Here is a 21,052-nt window from a genome sequence, read left to right as displayed (position 1 = left end):
GTGGTTGCTAGGGTGTTGCTAAATTACTGTTATAAAATGTTCTGGGTGTTTTCTTTGTTAGTTTTTTTCCCCCAAATTCAGTTGGAATTTTTTTTACGTTATTAATCCTTTTTAAAAAAAAATCTGTTTTCTGCTGGGATTTTTTTTCTCTGTTTTTATTTTTCTGGATTCCGTGTTTTTCTCTCTCTCTCTTCCCTTTCATTTTTTGGATTCCCCATTTTCATTTGTTCTGGATTCTGCCCCCCCCCCTCATTTTTCTGGATTCCATATTTCCTTGTTTTTGTTCCTTTGGTTTTTGTCCCCCACCCCACCCCAGATAAAAAAAATTCTGGACCCCACCCCCACCCCAGGTTTTTATTTTTCTTCCCTCTTTTCACTTTCATTTTTCTGGATTCCATTTTTCCTGTTTTAATTTTTCTGTTCCCCCACCTTCCCATTTTCATTTTCTGGATTCTGTTTAATTAAATCTTTTAAATTGCAATCAAATGAAAATTTAACAACTGCTTTTTAAACTGCACAACTCACACATTCAGAGACATGCGGAACATGCATATTTCAATATCAGTCTTTTTGTGCTTTAATATTCATATTTGATTAAGTGTACAGCCCTACTTTCAATTTATTCAAAATTTGCAGAATTCCGTGACATCCTGTAAACTCAATTTTTAAGGCCATAGATCATAAGGCCCTGAGCAGTGTGAGCACTAGTACTAGTGATGGTTGAGCACACACATGCACAGCTCCAGTAATCCCACAATGCCGTGGTCTCCAGAGTGACCTGCAAGCTGTAATCCAATCAGGATCTGTGTGATTATGTGCGCTGGGATTGAGTGGACAGGAAACAGAGATGCTTCTAGATCCGAAATGTCACGCATGGATCAGCATACCACATCAGCAGCACCTCGCCGGCATCTGTCTGCAGCAACAGATGCGCTTCTCATCTGCTTAGTGACTCATCGCAGTCCAGCATTATGAAGGATCTAGGGATGTAACAATACAGTTAGTCCAAGTTCAATACGCACTTCGGTTGTAAACCACGGTTTTCGGTTCGGTTCTGATAGCTTGGCACATTAGTGTTTTTTTTTGCAACAAATTAACAACAAAAAACTTCTCTGAATCTCTATACACTGGAAAAAGTGTGGATTATTATATGTCTTCTTAACATTTCTTTTGAGAGAGGTATTATTTTTCAGATTTTCACCCAAAATAGGATGGATTGGTCATTATTGAGCGCTTTAAACACATGTAATGTGTGTTTCATTCATACTGGACACCAGAGGGTGCCCTCGAGCAGAAAATCCACATATGCATCACAGAAGTAATAGAACTGATGATGTTCCAGGAAATCCCTAATATGAACAAAGACATCACTATCTGTAGCCTAACTGAATAAAAAGAAGATGTAACGTTTTGAATGATGAAATGTAAGGACAATAAACACTCGCCTGCGACAATATATGGTTTATCTGTGTTCTTCAAGACATCTCGGTATTTTCATAATGATTAAGTAATAAGTATATTTTAACCTGTTAAGCCGCAACAGGACGCCAGTGCACCGAACGCTCTTTGTTTGCATGTGTCATTGTTTACGAGCTGACCCAAGGCCAAACAGAAGGGCAGGTAATTAAAATCATGTTTTTAAATAAAGCCTTGAATGTCTCTTAAAATAGACCAAAAAAAAGTAACGTAACCTAACATTGTTTTTTTTTTTTCTTTGTTTATGGTCTACTTTAGGTAAATGTGTATCTCTCAGAGCCCCCGATTCCTAGATCCAAGAGCCCCTTGGAATACTGGAGAAGCAACAAATCCCGGCTCCCAGAGCTTGCCTCACTTGCACGGAAATACCTGTCAGCCCCTTCCACCAGCATAGACAGTGAACGTTTATTTTCTGCTGCTGCAAATGTTATAGATGAAAAAAGAAACAGAATTGGTTGTGAGAAGGCAGAGATGCTTCTGTTTATCAAGAAGAATCTCCCACTAATGCCCTCACAAAACAAACAGAAAAGACAATAGGTCATTAAACAGAGACAAGTGAAAAGATAGGGCAAGACATGTTGAGTAGTGCGAATAGGAAATCAATGTAAGTTTATTATTATTATTTGTTTTATGTTAAACTATAATTTCAGAGAAATCTCAACTATGCCCAATGCACTTTTGAGGATGCAAAAAAATATATATATTTGAAAAATATGTGACTTAAAGTCTATATAACTTCCTCATCCTCATGGACTAAAAAGGTTGAATAGATGCATTTCTTAATTCATGAAATACTTTATAACTTTGTTATTAATGAGTTATTGCAGAAACCATAGTTCTGTTAAACCATTTCTGTTACTAAGTATTGTGGTGCCTTACACAAAAATAAAAACATTTGAAGAGTCAGGACTGATGTTTGCTATTATAGTTAGACCAGTTTATATTCTCCTGGGTGCACAAACTGCAGATTATATGAAAATTATAATATAAAAAAACTTCTTTGGGTATCGGTATCAGGCATGAGACGGACTTAATTATCGTTATCGGTATCGGTTAAAACTTTTCATATCGTGCATCCCTAATATAAACTAATGAGACACGTGGCTTTCAACCCATTACTTTTCTGGATTGCTTCAGGACTTATTTCATGTATTTGTATATGGAATAAAAAAACATTCAGTGTGGAAAAACATTTTTCAAAGCATGTCAGCCTAGAATTGTGTGTGTAGCACACTTTGTCAGGAACTGTTACCATTTTAATTTAGGTAGGTTATTTTCACCTGTGAGGCCCAAAATGGGGGGTGCTGGCTAACAGGTTAAGCTATTTCTAATCACAAATCCCTTTATTACAGTATAGAATAAATTTTATATCTCATTCTGTGATAAGAAGCCACATCAGATCACAAAAGGATGTTATTTCAAACACTCGACTGATGTTGTGACATAAAAACAAGTTATAATGATCTCTTTTGTTGGACAACAGGTTTGTCATAACAAGGGAAGATGCTCGGCGCGCGTTGCTTTTTCAAATATAAGTGTGGAGGCGTGAACTCACACACACACACACACATACACACACAGAGCCAATTCTGAGAGAAATAAAACACACGGATATTATGTAAACGCAGAACCGAAAAACTGCAATTCACAAGCGCATGTTGAACCGTGGATGTCATACCGAACGGTTTGATATTATATCGAGAATTGTGACATCTCTAGAAGGATCACAATATTCCACATCCACTTACAATTACATTGCATGCAGGGAAATGCAAATCCATCGCATGCATGCAACAAACGCTTCTATTTTGCAGGAGAAGGAAACGAGTGTGTGCTGAGATTGATTGACACCTACAGTGGTGTCAGTGGGGTGATGAGGGTGTAACAGGACACCGGTTCATTCTGTGGAAACACACACCGCAACACACCCAACTTCCTCCCAAAGTGTTGCATTCTTCCTGCTGCAGGGCCGCAGCCGCATGTGTGTGTGTGTGTGTGTGTGTGCGGGCCAACAGCATTCCTCCGCTCACATGTCTGATGTGTGTGTATTGTGTTTCAGATCCCACACAGATTTTTGCGCTGAGCCCACCCTGTGCTGCGCTGCGGCGCTGAATATTGCGCTCTGTTGTTCTGTATCTGATCCCAGAGCACAAACACAATGTATTCTTTTTACTAATAACATAATGTCTCTTTCTGGTGTGCTCGCATTTATATCAAACAAAAGTAACAGGTTTTCTTTTTGATAAAAGTGACCATATCACATAATTTTGTGCACATAAAACCATCATCTCCAGGTCATATTTTATGCATCACTGGAAGAATGCAAATTTTCCAGAAGCACTGATGAGATGTTAAAATGCAGCCTTTTGCAATTGTTTGTTTTCCGTCAGAATAAACGTGTGTCTCAGTGATCTGACGACTGCTTGTATCTCGTTACGGCTGCAAATGCATTAATCATTAGCCTCATAAACGACTGAACGACTGTCTGTGTCTCTGCAGGTGAAGCGAAGAACATCCCTCCGTATCTGGGTCCAAATAAGATGCGGGATTGTTACTGTACAGTCAACCTGGACCAGGAGGAAGTGTTCCGAACCAAAACCATAGAGAAGTCCTTATGGTGAGGACACACACACACAGACACACACTTGCTCACACACACTCTCACACACACTCACACACACTCTCACACACACTCTCACACACACTCACACACACACACACACACACACACACACACGTTGGTTTTTGTGGTTTATGGGGACTCTCCATAGGCGTAATGGTTTTTATACTGAACAAACTGTGTGTGCTATTGCCCTACACCAACCCTACACCTAAACTTAGCCCTCACAGGAGACTTTGTGCATTTTTAGATTTTCAAAAAAACACCATTTAGTATGTTTTTTAAGCCTTTTGAATTACGGGGACATAGGCAGTGTCCTCATAAACCACCTTCATATTGTAATACCTCTGTCATACCCATGTCATTATACACATTTGTGTCCTCATAAACCACATAAACATGCACACACACACACACACTCACACTCTCTCACACACACACACACACACACACACACACACACACACATATGCACAAATATGCACATATGAAGATGTGTGTTGGTGTTAATGAGGTGTAAAATCACTCAACACCTGTGCATCAATCTGACAATGAAAAATCACTTAATTAAGAATAATAATACCCACAATATCTGTCTGTCTCTGTCCGCTGCAGTCCATTTTATGGCGAGGACTTTTATTGTGAAATCCCGCGCACTTTCCGCCATCTGTCCTTCTACATCTTTGACAGAGATGTGTTCAGAAGGGACTCCAGCATCGGTGAGCGGCTCTCATTAATATCTGTGTTCCAATATCGCATCACAGGATGTTACATGTTTCTGACCTGGTGCCATATGTTCAGTACTTCCTGTTGTATCATCTAACACAGCTGTGTGTGTGTGTGTGTGTGTGTGTGTGTGTATGTGTGAGTGTGTGTGTGTGTATGTGTACCTATCTAACAATATTTTGGGGGACATCCTCATTTGTAAAACCACTATAAAAATATAGTACATAAAGTTTAGGGTTTATGATTGGATTATGGTTAGGTTACAGTATTTATAACTAACTGTATGTAAAAAAACAATAGAAGTCAAAGGAAATTCCTTATTTGGATGGCTAAATAAATAAGTGTGTGTGTGAGAACAAATCCACTTCCATTCAGCCAATGAAAACACAGCTTAGACTTAAACACCTAGTTTTCGTCCAATCACAGTAGAGCTCCTACATTTAATCACGCAGCTTGACCAACCAGATCATTATGATTCATCTATGATTAATGCAGCTTCAGGCCTTAATTTGTTACAAAGATATTGAAGCAGGAGGAGAGGGAATGTTTTGGAAAGAATGTAGAACAAAGTCACATAAAGTGTTTGAACTTTAACTAGAAACTAGTTAACTAAGAAAATGTGAGGAGTGTTTGACACTGAAGAGCCCGAGTGAGACTATGTGGTTGCTAGGTGGTTGTTAGGGTGTTCATGAGCTGATCTGTGTTGTTTCTGCAGGTAAAGTGGCCGTGAAGAAGGAAGACCTGCAGAAATACCACGGTAAAGACCACTGGTTCCCTCTGCAGCCGGTCTGTGCAGACTCAGAGGTGCAGGTGTGTGTTCATACAATTACATTTACATTTAGTCATTTAGCAGATGCTTTTATCCAAAGCGACTTACAAATAGAAGCAATCAAAACCAACAAAAGATAAATAATATGCAAGTGCTGTGATAAGTCTCAGTTAGCCTAGCACATAGAATATAAAGAAAGATCCAGTAGAATAGAATCGATAGAATTAGTGCAGTCAAAATTAGCAGTCATTTTGATGCAATCGACCCGAGTTCGATCCTGCCTTTTGACAAATTTTTTTCCCTCCCTTTTCAAATCTCATATCGCCTCAGAAAGGCATTTATTTTCTAAAAAAATGAAGGAAATCATCAAAAAGTTGAAAATAAAGTTAGGTGTAGGGAGGGCTTTATTGACCCAAAAATGTGGCATCCATTTAATAATTTGAATTAAAATGATAATTTTCACTCAATATGTTATTATTGCGTACTGTTTTATAATGTACTACAATACTAAGGTGCAGATAATTGCCACTATTTGCATTAAGTAGTATAAATAGCAGAAAATCCTGCTATTAAATCCAGCTCTTAAAGTAATAGCAGCCAAAAAACCTAATAACCCAGCTGCTGTGATGTTCATCGAAGAACAAAAGAAAAAAGAGGAAATCAATAACTTTTGGATAGCTTTAACTTTAAGGATTCATCTATATTTAATTTAGAATTTATTGTTTGATAACTTTATTCAATTTCTGTATATTTCCTATTTGCTGAAGGGCACAGATAGATAAATATGGCATTTATTATAATGGGTTTATGTGAAGATTGTTTTAAATTAAATTAAAAGTTGTTATTTTTAAAGTCAAATGTTAAAATTGATAGCTCTCATTTATACTGTAATGTTGAATGGCTATAATCAATGAGACGTCAGTATTGGTATCAGGGAGACTGGCCTTCAGTCAAAAAAGATGCCACTAAACAAATATTAAAACATACTGTTTGTACATTCATTTGAATATTGCATGTGAAATTATTGCAACATAAAAGTATATTTAAAAAGTTTAATGTTAGGTGCAATTAATGGCGATTCATTTTGTTGAAAGTTTTTAAACGATTGACAGCAGTAGATAGAATTGGAAAAGAATAGAGAGTGCTAGTGTTAGAGGGTCAAGTATAGATGTGACCCTGGACCACAAAACCTGTCATAAGGGTCCATTTTTGGAAATTGATATTTATACATCATCTGAGATGTATATATTTACGGTAAGAAATTTACAAAATATCTTCATGGAACATGATCTTTACTTAATATCCTAATGATTTTTGGCATAAAAAAAAAATCTATAATTTTGACCCATACAATGTATGGAAATATACTCTTATGACTGCTTTTGTGCTCCAGGGTCACAAATATAGATCAAGTATAATACACTGTGTGTGTGTGTGTGTGTGTGTGTGTGTGTGTGTTGAGCACCTGAACACTTCACGTCCTCCAGGGTCACATGACCACTGATAGATCCTCAGATGCTCAGGATTCACGAGGAGATCAGAACTCTTTCCTGTAGGATCACAGCAGCTTCATCATTCACACTTCATCACGTTCACTGCATCGCCTCGTCGTCTCACTGCGATGCTGTGCAGAAACAGCTGTATGTGCCGGATCCTCAGAAACACAGACGCATTCATCCAGAGCTGAGAGAGGAAGGATGTGTGTGTGTAATGAAGAGCCCAGAGTCTCGGTCCATAGAGCGCTCATTGTTGTGCTGTTTGTGAGGAAGAGCGGCCCATCCTCTTCACAAGGCTCATTTGCATATTGATGATGTCAGCTGAAGTCAGACAGAGAAACTTTGTTTCTACTTGAGGAAAGTTTCACTGCTGAGATGCGTGCTGTCACTAAAATATAATTTTATGTTACAGTAACAATATATGTGACCCTGCAGCACAAAACCAGTCATAAGGGTCAATTTTTTCGAAATTTTATACATTTATACAATTTTATACATTGATTTATACATCATCTGAAATCTGAATAAATGATAGGACAATATCTGGCTGAGATACAACTATTAGAAAATCTGGAATCTGAGGGTGCAAAAAAATCTAAATATTGAGAAAATCTCCTTTAAAGTTGTTCAAATGACGTTCTTAGCAATGCATATTACTAATCAAAAATGAAGTTTTGATATATTTACAGTAGGAAATTTACTAAATATCTTCATGGAACATGATCTTAATATCCTAATGATTTTTGGAATAAAAGAAAATGTAATGAAAAAAAAATCTGTATTTATAAAATAATATTTATTTAATAATCATGATTTAATGTCTATTTTTGTGTCTAATTAATGTCTATTAATGTCTAATCCAGTGAATAGAATCTTTTACTAATGAAAGGTGCTTCATCTCATGGAATTATTTTCTTTTTTATTTCTCTTTTATTATTAAAAAAATAAATAAATACATTTCCCAGAGGAAGAAATGCATGCTGTTACTAAAATATAATTATATGTCATAGTAACAGTTTATATCTGGATGTTAAATTATTATTATTTTGTTTCAAAATATTTATTTATTAATTTAATGCTCATGTGTGCATATGTGTGTGTTTGTGTGTGAGTGTGAGTGTGTGTGAGTGTGTGTGAGTGTGTGTGTGTGTGTGTGTGTGTGTGTGCACCTGGTATTCATCACGTCCTGGGGACCAAATGTCCCCACAAGGATAGTAATACCAGTAAATCTTAATCTTGTGGGGACATTTTTTGGTCTCCATGAGGAAACAAGCTTATAAATCATACAGCATAAAGTTTTTTGAAAATCTAAAAATGCACAAAGTCTCCTGTGAGGGCTAAGTTTAGGTGTAGGGTTGGTGTAGGGCAATAGCACACACAGTTTGTACAGTATAAAAACCATTACGCCTATGGGATGTCCCCATAAAACATGGAAACCCAACATGTGTGTGTGTGTGTGTGTGTGTGTGTGCGAGTGTGTGAGTGTATATATACATATACTGTATGACACCCTGGAGCACAGAAGCAGTCATCAGTAACACAGGTATATTTGTAGCAATAGCAACAATACATTGTATGGATCAAAATTATACATTTCTCTTTTATGACAAAAATCATTAGGATATTAAGATCATGTTCCATGAAGATATTTAGTAAATTTCCTACTGTAAATATATCAAAACTTCATTTTTGATTAGTAATATGCATTGCTAAGAACTTCATTTGAACAACTTTAAAGGAGATTTTCTCAATATTTAGATTTTTTTGCTCCCTCAGATTCCAGATTTTCAAATAGTTGTATCTCAGACAAATATTGTTCTATTTATTCAGCTTTCAGATGATGTATAAATCTCAATAAAAAAAAATGACCCTTATGACAAGGTCACATATATTTATATATGTATATGTATATAAAACAGTGAAACTAATATTAGAAAACGGATTCTAAATTCTGATTGGCCGAGACATTTGAATCTGCTCTAACTATCTGACACACAGACACACATCAGATCAGTTCTGCTGCCGTATGAACAGAATCTTTTTACAGAATCTTTATTCATTTCTTTTTCAGTGTGTCGGGTCACATGATCCGCCTGATCCCTGCACAGCCTCATGGGAGCCTGCAGCGCTTGTGTTTTCATTGGTTTCTCACGCTCCGCTCCTCCATCTCTCGCGCTCCCTCTCTTCGGGTGGCGGGTGTAACCATGGTAACGCTGTTCTCTCTCTCCTCCGCAGGGAAAGGTTCACCTGGAGCTGCGTCTCAGTGAGGTCATCACAGACAGTGGAGGCGTCTGCCACAAGCTGGCAACACGGTGAGGCAGCCAATCACGAGTTCCGCTCTGCTGCCCATCAGCCAATCAGAGCTCAGCCCTCCTGTCTTATCAGATTCACATCTTGAAAGATCTGTGCATGTATAACAGGGCGCTTCTTCATGTACATGTGACGTTTGTCATCCAATAATCTATTAATTATACGCCATTTAATGTTCACAATCACAGAGACGCTCAACCAATCATGTGAGTTTGGGGGCGGGACCTTCTAACCGTCTGACCAATGACTGTCGAGTGTTTGGAAACATGTTGAAAACAGTCATTATTGTTGCAGTTATACTTGATTGAACAGAAATCACACCCTGCAGCTAAAGTATTTTTAGCGGTGATGCTTTAAAGAGGCTTGACAGTCTAATAGTTCCTCTGTCAGAGGTTGTTTCTTCTGGTTCTTCTGCTTTAAAGCACAGCAACTGTAACCAGACCTTCAGCAGTAAACTTCAACATGCCTGTTATTTGTTGTTTGAAGGACGGCACTTACTGTCCACAACGGAAACAAACACATCTGAATTACATAGGGCTTCCTCACAGGGATAATTCACCCAAAATTCAACATTTGTGACCCTGGACCACAAAATCAGTCTTACGTGTCAATTTTTCCAAATTGAGATTTATGCATCATCTGAAAGCTGGTTTGTTAGGATAGAACAATATTTGGCTGAGATACAACTATCTGGAATCTGAGGGTGCAAAAAAATCTAAATATTGAGAAAATCTCCTTTAAAGTTGTTCAAATGAAGTTCTTAGCAATGCATATTACTAATCAAAAATGAAGTTTGATATATTTATGGTAGGAAATGTACTAAATATCTTCATGAAACATGATCTTTATATCCTAATGATTTTTATCATAAAAGAGAAATGTATAATTTTGATCCATACAGTGTATTGTTGTCTATTGCTGCAGATATACCTGTGTTACTGATGACTGCTTCTGTGCTGCAGGGTCACAATTGTCATTTATACACCCTTTTTCTGTTTTTTCTTCTTTCTTCCTTTCAAACATTCTTCAAGTAATGTTAATAGAATGTTAGTTCCAAGTTATCTGGTCTTTAATAATGTTCTCAAAACGTTAGCACAAATTACATTATAATTGTTTTCTGAAATGTGTCAGTTGGATGTTCATCAAACGTTTTTTAAAAGCTACTACTTGTTTCAGAACATTCACAGAACATTCGGGAATAACGTTTTCATAACTTAATGGGAACGTTAGCAAAATGTCCTCATATCAGCATTTGATTCTAGTGTCGTCTAATGGATGACACAAGTCTTCTTTAGTTCACTTCATAAATCTCTATGAAAATGAGAAATAGAGCACGATATTCTCATCTAACGAGTTGTTTCTGTCATTTATTCATCTTCACTTGTGTCTTCAGAAGCAGCAGCAGAAATGGGTCTTTCCCTCTCACTTTCCATCTTCACTGAGTGAAGTCACTCTTGGCTCATCATCCTGAATCAATGATCTGTGTGTTGTGTGGGTTTTCAGATCTTTTGAAACATTTAGAAACAAATCGTCTTTTTTTTTTGGTCATGTGTCATAATGACATCACATCATTTATGTAGCTCAAACAGTATAGCTTGGCTCGCAACACACACACACACACTCTCTTTCACGCACACACACACACACACACACACACACACACTCACTCAGTCTCTCTCACACACACACGCACACACATGTTGGGTTTCCATGTTTTATGGGGACATCCCATAGGCGTAATGGTTTTTATACTGTACAATCTGTATGTGCTATTGCCCTACACCAACCCTACACCTAAACTTAGCCCTCACAGGAAACATGCTGCATTTTTAGATTTTCAAAAAACTTTATGCTGTATGATTTATAAGCTTGTTTCCTCATGGGGACCAAAAAATGTCCCCACAAGATTAAGATTTACTGGTATTACTATCCTTGTGGGGACATTTGGTCCCCAGGACGTGATGAATACCAGGTGCACACACACACACACACACACACACTCTGTCACACACACTATATGCATGCACTAATGCAATGTCAGTCAACACATGCACGATAAAAGTGCATGTGTTGATCACACAAACAACCATCATTGTCCATTAGCAGACATCTCAATCTGTGCTTGTTCACTGCGTGTGTTATTGCGTGCAGTGATGTTGCACACTGTGTAGTGTACGTTCTGCAGCAGTGTTGTGGTAGTGCTGTGTAACCAGTGTCTGCACATTCACTGTAGTGCATTTCAGCATCAGTTCAAGCTTTGATCCGCTGTACAGTCACTGTGCTGTTTGATGCTTTGATTAGCAGCTGAAGATTTATTTAAAGAGACGAGAGAAATGCAACACTCAGACTGAGAGTGAATAAGTGAACTGATGTCTGCTTCTTGTGTTTGTGTGTGTGTGTGTGTGTGTGTGCATGCACTGGACTTCACATATCTGAAGCTGCATGAATGCATCTGTGCTGTCAGTTATCTGAATGAAAATGAGTTATTGTATGAGAACACACAGTATGTGATGTGTGTGTGTGTGTGTGTGTGTGTGTGTGTGCTCATATAGGTCCATGTCTGGACAGTTTCCCACACTGGAGCACTCTGGGTAATGAGCTTAGTGTCACAGTGAGCAGCGCTCTCTTTCACAGGCGATTTATGCAGCTTCCATTTTAAGACACAGCGAGGATGACGTCTCCACACACACACACACACACACACGCACACACACACACACACACGCACGCACGCACGCACACACACACACACACACACACACTCTCTCTCACACACACACATACTCACTCTCTTTCACGCACGCACACACACACACACACACACACACTCTCTCTCTCTCTCTCTCTCTCTCTCTCACACACACACACACACACTCTCTCTCTGTCTCTCTCTCTCACTCACACACACACACACACACTCTCTCTCTCTCTCTCTCTCTCACACACACACACACACACACACTCTCTCTCTCTCACACACACACACACACACACACACTCTCTCTCTCTCTCTCTCTCTCTCTCTCTCTCACACACACACACACACACTCTCTCTCTGTCTCTCTCTCTCACACACACACACACACACACACACTCTCTCTCTCTCTCTCTCTCTCTCACACACACACACACACACACTCTCTCTCTCTCTCTCTCTCTCTCACACACACACACACACACACACACACACTCTGATTCATTCAGTGCATGAGCTTCGCTGCACTGCTGTGATTCTGGTGTAGGAGACTTCGACACAAGAAGGTTTTTACTCTTAGATAAAGCATGAAATGCAGAATGTATTACACAACTTTTTATTATGTTTTGCAAAACACACTGCTGGCCTAATGTGTGCTTTTAACTATGTTTAGTTTAAAATATGACAAAAGTTCCTCAGCATGCATTGATTAATCCCATGTTGTAGCAAAAAAAAAACTGACCAACTCAGAAATGTAGTCGCAAAAGAGCGACCAGCGGGAAGAATGAGTCTAGAGCCCTGCATTATAGGAGAAAACTCAGAGCTGTTATCTCGGGAAAAGGACGTCGCAATAATTGGGTGCCAATAATTGTGGCAAACATGAACTAGAGAAAGTATTTATTTCACAATGAGATTTTCCCCCCACTTTAAATTGTTTTACTTCAATGATAGGTTAGAATTTTTGCTCATATTTACCAAGCGTGCCAATATTAGTGGAGGGCACTGTATGTATATGTATAGTCACACATGCAGTATATAGTACAATATTATATTTTCTCTATCATACATAAAATTCTTTAGATGTGCAGTTCTAAATATTTCTGAAAGAATAAATATAATATAGTATTATATATATATATTGTTTTTTATTTATGTATTTATTTGTATGGATTTTATATATTAGAGGCTGTATATAAAATGTTTTATATTTATTATTTATTTTATTGTGATCAGATACCATCATTTATCAAAATTTCTAGCAATGTATCCTTATTTTGTGTATTTTTTGTAACTATTTTTGATATTGAAATGAAATAAGGACAGTATTGATGTGGAGATATGAAGTTGATGCAACCCGAACTCAATCCTGAATATATATATGAGCATCACGGCTCAATGCATCATGAATTAACCTCTACGCCACAGCTCTGAAGGCTTCATTGGACACATGCAGTAGGTCTCAGTCAGTTTGAGCCCAGCGCTGGACGTCATGGCTGGTGTTTTTATGGGCGGCTGTGTGACCAGGCCTGACGCAGCATTATATAAACAGGCTTAACCCACAGGAAGTGCCCTGGAAGGATCGGATGGTTTTAGAGATGCTGTAAATCCTGTTCATTCATCAGCATTAGACCCAAAGTCACACTCACAGCCAGGCACTGCTGCATGCACACATCCACAGATAGAACAGCACTCTATGTGTGTTTATGATGTGATGTGAGTCTGAAAGCCCCCTGCTGATGTCATTCAGCGGATGATGGCACTTGTGTCTGAACGCAGCAGAGCTCGGCTCTGATTGGCTGGATGTGACATGTTGCATAGCTGCGGATTGTTTTGAGGCCATTTGTGATTTTGACATTATAAAATTAATTTGAACAAAGAATTAATGCCAAAAGATCATGTTTTTATACTTTTCATGAATGCAAAAATATAAAAAATGTTCTAAAATTTAAATTTTTTATTTCGTATATTTTATATATTAGAGATTGTACACTACAGTCAAAAGTTTTTGAACAATATTTTAATGTTTTTTTTTAAGAATTATTTTCTGCTCACCAAGCCTGCATTTATTTGATCCAAAATACAGCAAAAGCAATAATATTGTGAAATATTTGTACTATTTAAAATAACTGTTTAATAATGTATAATAATAATAGTACTTTCTGTGTGAATATGTGTTAAACTGTAATTTATTTCTGTGATCTGCAGCTGTATTTCCAGCATCATTACTCCAGTCTTCAGTGTCACATGATCTTCAGAAATCATAATAATATACTGATTTACTGCTCAACAAACATTTCTGATTATTATTATCAATATTTAAAATAGTTGAGTAATTTTTTTCAGGATTCTTTGATGAATAGAAATATCAAAAGATCAGCATTTATCTGAAATAAAAAGCTTTTGTAACATTATACACTACGCCATTCAAAAGCTTACAGTCAGAATTATTTATTTATTTATTTTTGAGAAAGTAATTATAGAAATTAATACTTTTATTTAGCAAGGATGCTTTAAATTGATCAAAAGGGATTATAATGACATTTATAATGTTACAAAAGATTTATATTTCAGATAAATGCTGTTCTTCTGAACTTTCAATTCATCAAAGAAACCTGAAAAAATTCCACTTAGCTGTTTTCATAAAAATAATAATAATAATAATCAGAAATGTTTGTTGATCAGTAAATCAGTATATTATAATGATTTCTGAAGATCATGTGACACTGAAGACTGGAGTAATGATGCTGGAAATACAGCTGCAGATCACAGAAATACATTACAGTTTAACACATATTCACATAGAAAACAGCTGTTTTAAATAGTAAAAATATGTCAATATTTTACTGTTTTTGCTGTATTTTGGATCAAATAAATGCAGGCTTGGTGAGCAGAAGAGACTTCTTTAAAAATATAAACAATCTCACAGTTCAAAAACTTTTGACTGGTAGCGTATATAAAATGTTTTATATTTATTTATCAAGTCTGAGTGCTCGTGATCATAAATGTGTGTTTTCCTTGTGCAGGGTTCTGGAGTGTCAGGATCTGCCGATAGTGAATGGCCAGTGTGATCCGTACGCCGCCGTCTCGTTACTCGGCCTCTCCAGGTGAGATCTCATCTAGTTTATAAGCACAGATACTATATAAATCACTGAATTCAATGATGAACTGCCTTTAACTGAAAACTGAGTGTTTACTATTATCCTCCTGCATCACTGACACACTATTTTCCTATTTAATACCGTAAAGCTGCTTTGACACAATCTGTATTGTTAAAAGCGCTACATACAGCGGGTAAAATAAGTATTCGTCACCATTTATCTCAGTAAATATATTTCTAAAGGTGCTGTTGACTTATATATTTACTGAAAAAATTAGGACGTGTTCAATACTTATTTTACCCGCTTGTAAATAAAGGTGACTTGACTTTAAGTGCTGATTCCCACTCCGTCAGGACAGCAGCTCAGGGCTTAGCGTGTGTCCTCAGAAGAATAAACACATGCTTGAGTTCACCTCATGACTTCATGCGTTGCTTTAGAAATTATTTCGATAACAAATACTGAAGCTTGTCATTGTCCAGCCCCAACCGAGGCCTGTTATAAACACTTTACACTGTCAAAACATAATAAAGTACAATTATTATCAGTCATTTATCAAATATTATTGATTTAAAGGTAACACTTTACAATAAGGTTCATTAGTTAACTGTATTAGTTAATTTGAATAATGCTTCTACAGCATTTATTGATCATAGTTCATGTTAATTTCAGAATTTACTAATACATTATTAAAATCAAAAGTTGTGTTTGTTAACATTAGTTAATGCACTATGAACTAAAATGAACAATGAATAACTGTATTTTCATTAACTAACATTAACAAAGATTAATAAATAGGGTAACAAATGTATTATTCATTGTTAGTTCATGTTAGTTAATAGATGTTAACAAATGACACCTTATTGTAAAGTGTTACCGATTAAAAAGAAAAAAATAATTATAATATTAATTCTTAAATACGCTACCATTCAAAAGTTTGGGTTCAGTAAATTCTTTAATGTTTCTGAAAGAAGGCTCATCAAGCCTGCATTTATTTGATGTAAAATACAGTAAAGAGTGAAATATATATTTATTTAAAACAGCTGTTTTCTGTGTGAATATGTGTTAAACTGTAATTAATGTTGAACACAGTTGTGCTGCACAATATTTTTGTGGAAACTGTGATACATTTTATTTTTCAGGATTCACAGATGAATAGAAAGTTCAGAAGAACAGCATTTATTTGAAATAGAAATCTCTTGTAACATTATAAATGTCTTTACTGACACTTTTGATCAGTTTAATGCATCATTGCTGAATAAAAGTATTAATGTCTTTTGAAGAATCTGGTGTAAATTCAGCTGAAATAGCTGCAGATCACTGTCAGTGTGACACAAATGCATCTCCTCACAGGTCAGAAGCCAAGAAGACGAAGGTCAAACGGAAAAACAACAATCCTCAGTTTGATGAGGTCTTCTTTTTTGAGGTAGGAGCTCATTAGATGATTAGATGATTCTTTAATTATCACTGTCTTTTCCTGAAAATAAGACAATTATAGTGGCATTCATTATAAACAACATTTATTTGAAATGACAAGTCTAAATGATATTTTTAATGTCAGCATGTATGTTTCTCCATCAGCACCAGTACAAATGTATTGCATGCATGATGTTAATTGCAAAATATAAGTCACAGCATTTTCCAGATCTGTAAAATACAGTACCCACAATGCAGCAGTAAACTTGTAAATAGTTATTTATCATCATGAAATGATCATTAAAGTTGATCAATATTTTTCCCAATATACATGTGAACATAATTAAATATTTACTAGGGTTTTTATAGTTAATTGGAACTTAAATTAAAACCATAAAAGACTATTTTGTTACTTGAATTAAAATAAAAGTTAACTGAAATAAAATATATATTTTTTATATATAGCTATTAATCGTTTCCAAAATAAATTTTTTGTTTACCTAATATATGTGTGTGCTGTGTATATTTATTATGTTTATATAAATACACACACATGCATGTATATATTTAAGAAAAATATGTTATTATTTAATATATTAAATATATTTATATATATATATAATTTGAATTATATGAATATAAATATAAACATGTAAATACATGCATTATATTTTCAAAATATGTACTGTATGTGTGTGTCTTTATTTATGCTAAATATACACAGTATATATTATGTAAACAAAAACTTTTATTTTGGATGCAATTAATAATAATTCTGCACTCATTTTTGTATTTCAGATAATTGCCAAGGAAACATTTCTTATTTTAATTTAGTTTACCGTGGTGTCTAACTAAAATTGTAATAAAAATAAATAAACTATATACACATATATAAATAGAAATCAAAACAAATAAAAATTACAAAAAAGCCAACAAAAATTTGTAAAACTTTAACTAAATGTAAAATGAATACATCATATTAAAATAGAAACTGATTCAGAATATTGATAAAACTATAACAGTATCTCGATGGTAAAATATCACTGATACTTGTTTCAAATAAATGTGATCAAACATGTACACATAAAGCTAGAAACTACATAGTGAAAGCATGATATAATACTTTCAGTAAAGATAAAGTTAATTCTTGAGAGTAGTGAGATGTTCAGGATGAATCATCTGCTCTTCGTGATGTTTACTTTCTAGTTTATGTGGAAGAGTTTACTTTGGAAATAGATCGTATCTGGAGGATGGTGGTTTCTCACTTTAACGCTCACCACACCCTGCAGCAGATCTCTGCTCTAAATCATGCAGCAGAAATTCATTTCTTGTTTCATTTCTACATATTTTTCACCCCCCCCCTTATTTCGCTCTTTCTCTCTCCCTTTATTTTTTTTCTTCTATAAACATTCTCCTCTGACCTTCTACAAACAGGCTGCTCTACATATATATTACAGGTTTTTCAGCTGCTTACACACAGAATCTTTCCTTGTCACAGTTTCTGAAAGCTGTCACTCAAACAGCAGAAGCACACACCAAATCTACAAAACCAGACACTAATTCTCAACTTTCAATTTCATAAAACACTTTTTGCAAAACACAACACACAGTTCTCTATGTAACAGATAGGAATTAATATTATGACAAAGGTGTTTGCAAATGTTTGCTTTTGAGACGTGTTTGTGATATTTTGAATGCAGTGCTTCATTTCGCATGAGATGTGAGGCATTTTATATTTTGTGTGCAATTCTTGGATTTGTGTGTAAAGTTTTGTAAAAAAGAGGCAAAGTTTTGAAAATGTGTGCAAGCAGTTGAAAAAACGTATAACAGTGAATGATACAGTAGTATCATCTCAAATATCAGAGATACAGCCGTAGTTCTGCACAGCTTCTGCTTGTCCGTTGTTTTTCTGTGTAAGCATGCGCTTTGACGACGCGACGCATCTCGTGTCTTGCTCATGAAACGCCTTCTAAAAACGCAGCGCTCAAGTTAACCCTCAAGCATCAATAAAATAAAATAGTTTTTTTTTTTTTTTACCTCTAAAAGTACCATATTTTTTATGTAAGATATGCTTCTTTTTATGTTATGTTTAATATTTATTTTACTTCGGTAAAAAAAAGAAAATCATTCCTGTAAGTTCAGACAGCCAAATCCTAAAATTTTGGTGACTCGTGTTATGAAGGTATCTGCTCAGATATTGATCAGTGTTTGATCTCACAGGTGACCAAACCTCTGAGCTACACCAAACGCCAGTTTGACGTGGAAGAGGACGACGTGGACAAGCTTGCGCTCAAGTGAGTGTGTGTGTGTGTGTGTGTGTGTCAGAGTGTGTGTGTGTGTGTGTGTGTGTGTCAGAGTGTGTGTGTGTGTGTGAGAGAGAGTGTGTGTGTGTGTGTGTGTCAGAGTGTGTGTGTGTGTGTGTCAGAGTGTGTGTGTGTGTGTGTGTGTCAGAGTGTGTGTGTGTGTGTGTGTGTGTGTGTCAGAGTGTGTGTGTGTGTGTGTGTCAGAGTGTGTGTGTGTGTCAGAGTGTGAGTGTGAGTGTGTGCATGTGAGTGTGCGTGTGTGTGTGTGTGTGTGTGCGTGATTAATGGTTGTAGTTGACATGAGGTGACCGGTGTTCTCAGGGTGGATCTGTGGACCGCCAGCAATCTGAAGTTCGGAGATGAGTTCCTGGGAGAGGTACGAGTGCCGCTGAGGGTGCTGGGACAGTCCGGTGTTCACGACGCATGGTACTTCCTGCAGCCCAGAGATAACAGCAATAAATCAGTGAAGGCTGATGAGCTGGGCTCGTTACGACTCAACATCGTTTACACGGAGGACCACGTGTTCCCCACGGAGCATTATAACCCTCTCCGAGACCTGCTGCTGCAGTCGGCACACGTTGAGGTCAGTGCTCTTCATCTAACTAGTCCTGTTGACTAACTAGATGAAAACTTAGATGAATAGTAACCTATAAGTGTGTTCGGAAGAGTATCAATAGTTATTTACTGTTACAAATTCTGAAGTGCTACATTATTTATATTATAATGCAATATAATAACATGGAAAGTAATATAATAGTACAATATTAAAACATTGTAAACATAATAAAAAACAGATTAAGACTGTAAGAGAAACTGTCCTCTATTATGATGTCCTGATAATATTCATTAATATTTTTAATTAGCTTGTATTTTTATATTTTCAGTTTAATTTCAGTTTTAGTGATTTTGTTATGTGCTTATGTCGTTTTTATTATTTTAAATATATATATATATATATATAGATAGATAGATATAGATATTTCTATATAACTTAAATTAATTATTTTTTTCAATTTTAGTTTTAGAATATTTTAAAGCAACATTTAAAATGTTTATTTAGTTGTACGTTTTTCATCAAATATTTATTTTTTATTTTATTTCAGCTTTTTTTCCAGTCCCAAAAATTATTTTTAATAGTTTAAAGTTTCGTTTTTTTTAACACTGTAAAGATTTTTTGTTTTCAAAGAATAAAAACACTTAAACACACACGAGGCCCAAAAACTAAAACAAAAATATGGTGGATTAAAATTAATAAATGTATAGAGTGTCAAAGACAAATGTCCCTAATTATTAAAGTAATATGCCATTTTCATTAGTTTTCAAAAAATATTTCTATATAACTTTAATTATCTTTTCTGACAGTTTTAGTAATTTTAATATTTCAAATTATTGCATTTATCTTTGTTACTAAGGCAGCATTTTTTATTTTAATTTCTTTTTTTTTAGTTTTTTCATCTGGTATTTATATTTCTGTATGTTTCAGCTTGATTTCAGTTATTTTTAGTTTTCATAGTTTTATCTTTTATTCTCTCAAGCAGCTACATACTGTACATTAAACATATATTTCACTGAATGAGCAGGTGTTTGATGAAATAATGTTTTATATTAGTAATATTAGAATAGTCAAGTCAAACGATCACAGCGGTTATTAGAATTAAAAATAAATAGATAAATTGAAATAAATAATAATAGTAATAGAAAATACAATGCGATACAAAAAGGTGTGAGGTGATCATATTCCCATTTGATTTTTTCCAAGTAATTCTTATTTGTGACCCTGGGCCACAAAACCATTCATAAGGGTCATAATTCATGATACATCATGTGAAAGCTGAATAAATCATCTTTCCATTGATGTATGGTTTGTTATGATAGGACAATATTTGTCTGAGATACAACTATTTGAAAATCTGGAATCTGAGGGAGCAAAAAAATCTAAATATTGAGAAAATCTCCTTTAAAGTTGTTCAAATGAAGTTCTTAGCAATGCATATTACTAATCAAAAATGAAGTTTTGATATATTTAAAAACTTACTAAATATCTTCATGAAACATGATCTTAATATCCTAATGATTTTTGGCATAAAAGAAAAATTTATAATTTTGACCCACACAATGTATACAAATATACCTGTGCTACTTATGA

At 35.5% G+C, this 21,052-nt stretch overlaps 1 protein-coding gene across 1 annotated transcript in view; it reads left to right on the top strand.

The window, feature by feature from the left end:
- Nucleotides 1-21,052, top strand: part of LOC306872073 (ras GTPase-activating protein 3-like) — a 62,486-nt gene that overhangs the window by 16,515 nt on the left and 24,919 nt on the right. Inside the window, exons 2-9 of the mRNA XM_079420425.1 lie at nt 3,976-4,093; nt 4,712-4,815; nt 5,538-5,632; nt 9,323-9,399; nt 15,116-15,196; nt 16,541-16,613; nt 18,824-18,897; nt 19,228-19,489. Coding sequence (XP_079276551.1) covers nt 3,976-4,093; nt 4,712-4,815; nt 5,538-5,632; nt 9,323-9,399; nt 15,116-15,196; nt 16,541-16,613; nt 18,824-18,897; nt 19,228-19,489 — 884 coding nt within the window. The remainder of the gene's footprint in view (nt 1-3,975; nt 4,094-4,711; nt 4,816-5,537; nt 5,633-9,322; nt 9,400-15,115; nt 15,197-16,540; nt 16,614-18,823; nt 18,898-19,227; nt 19,490-21,052) is intronic.

Source organism: Barbus barbus (genome assembly GCF_936440315.1).
Source record: "Barbus barbus genome assembly, chromosome: 7".
Taxonomy (NCBI): domain Eukaryota; kingdom Metazoa; phylum Chordata; class Actinopteri; order Cypriniformes; family Cyprinidae; genus Barbus; species Barbus barbus.
Note: the sequence above shows the minus strand (reverse complement) of the source record. Positions and strands in the feature narration are given on the sequence as shown.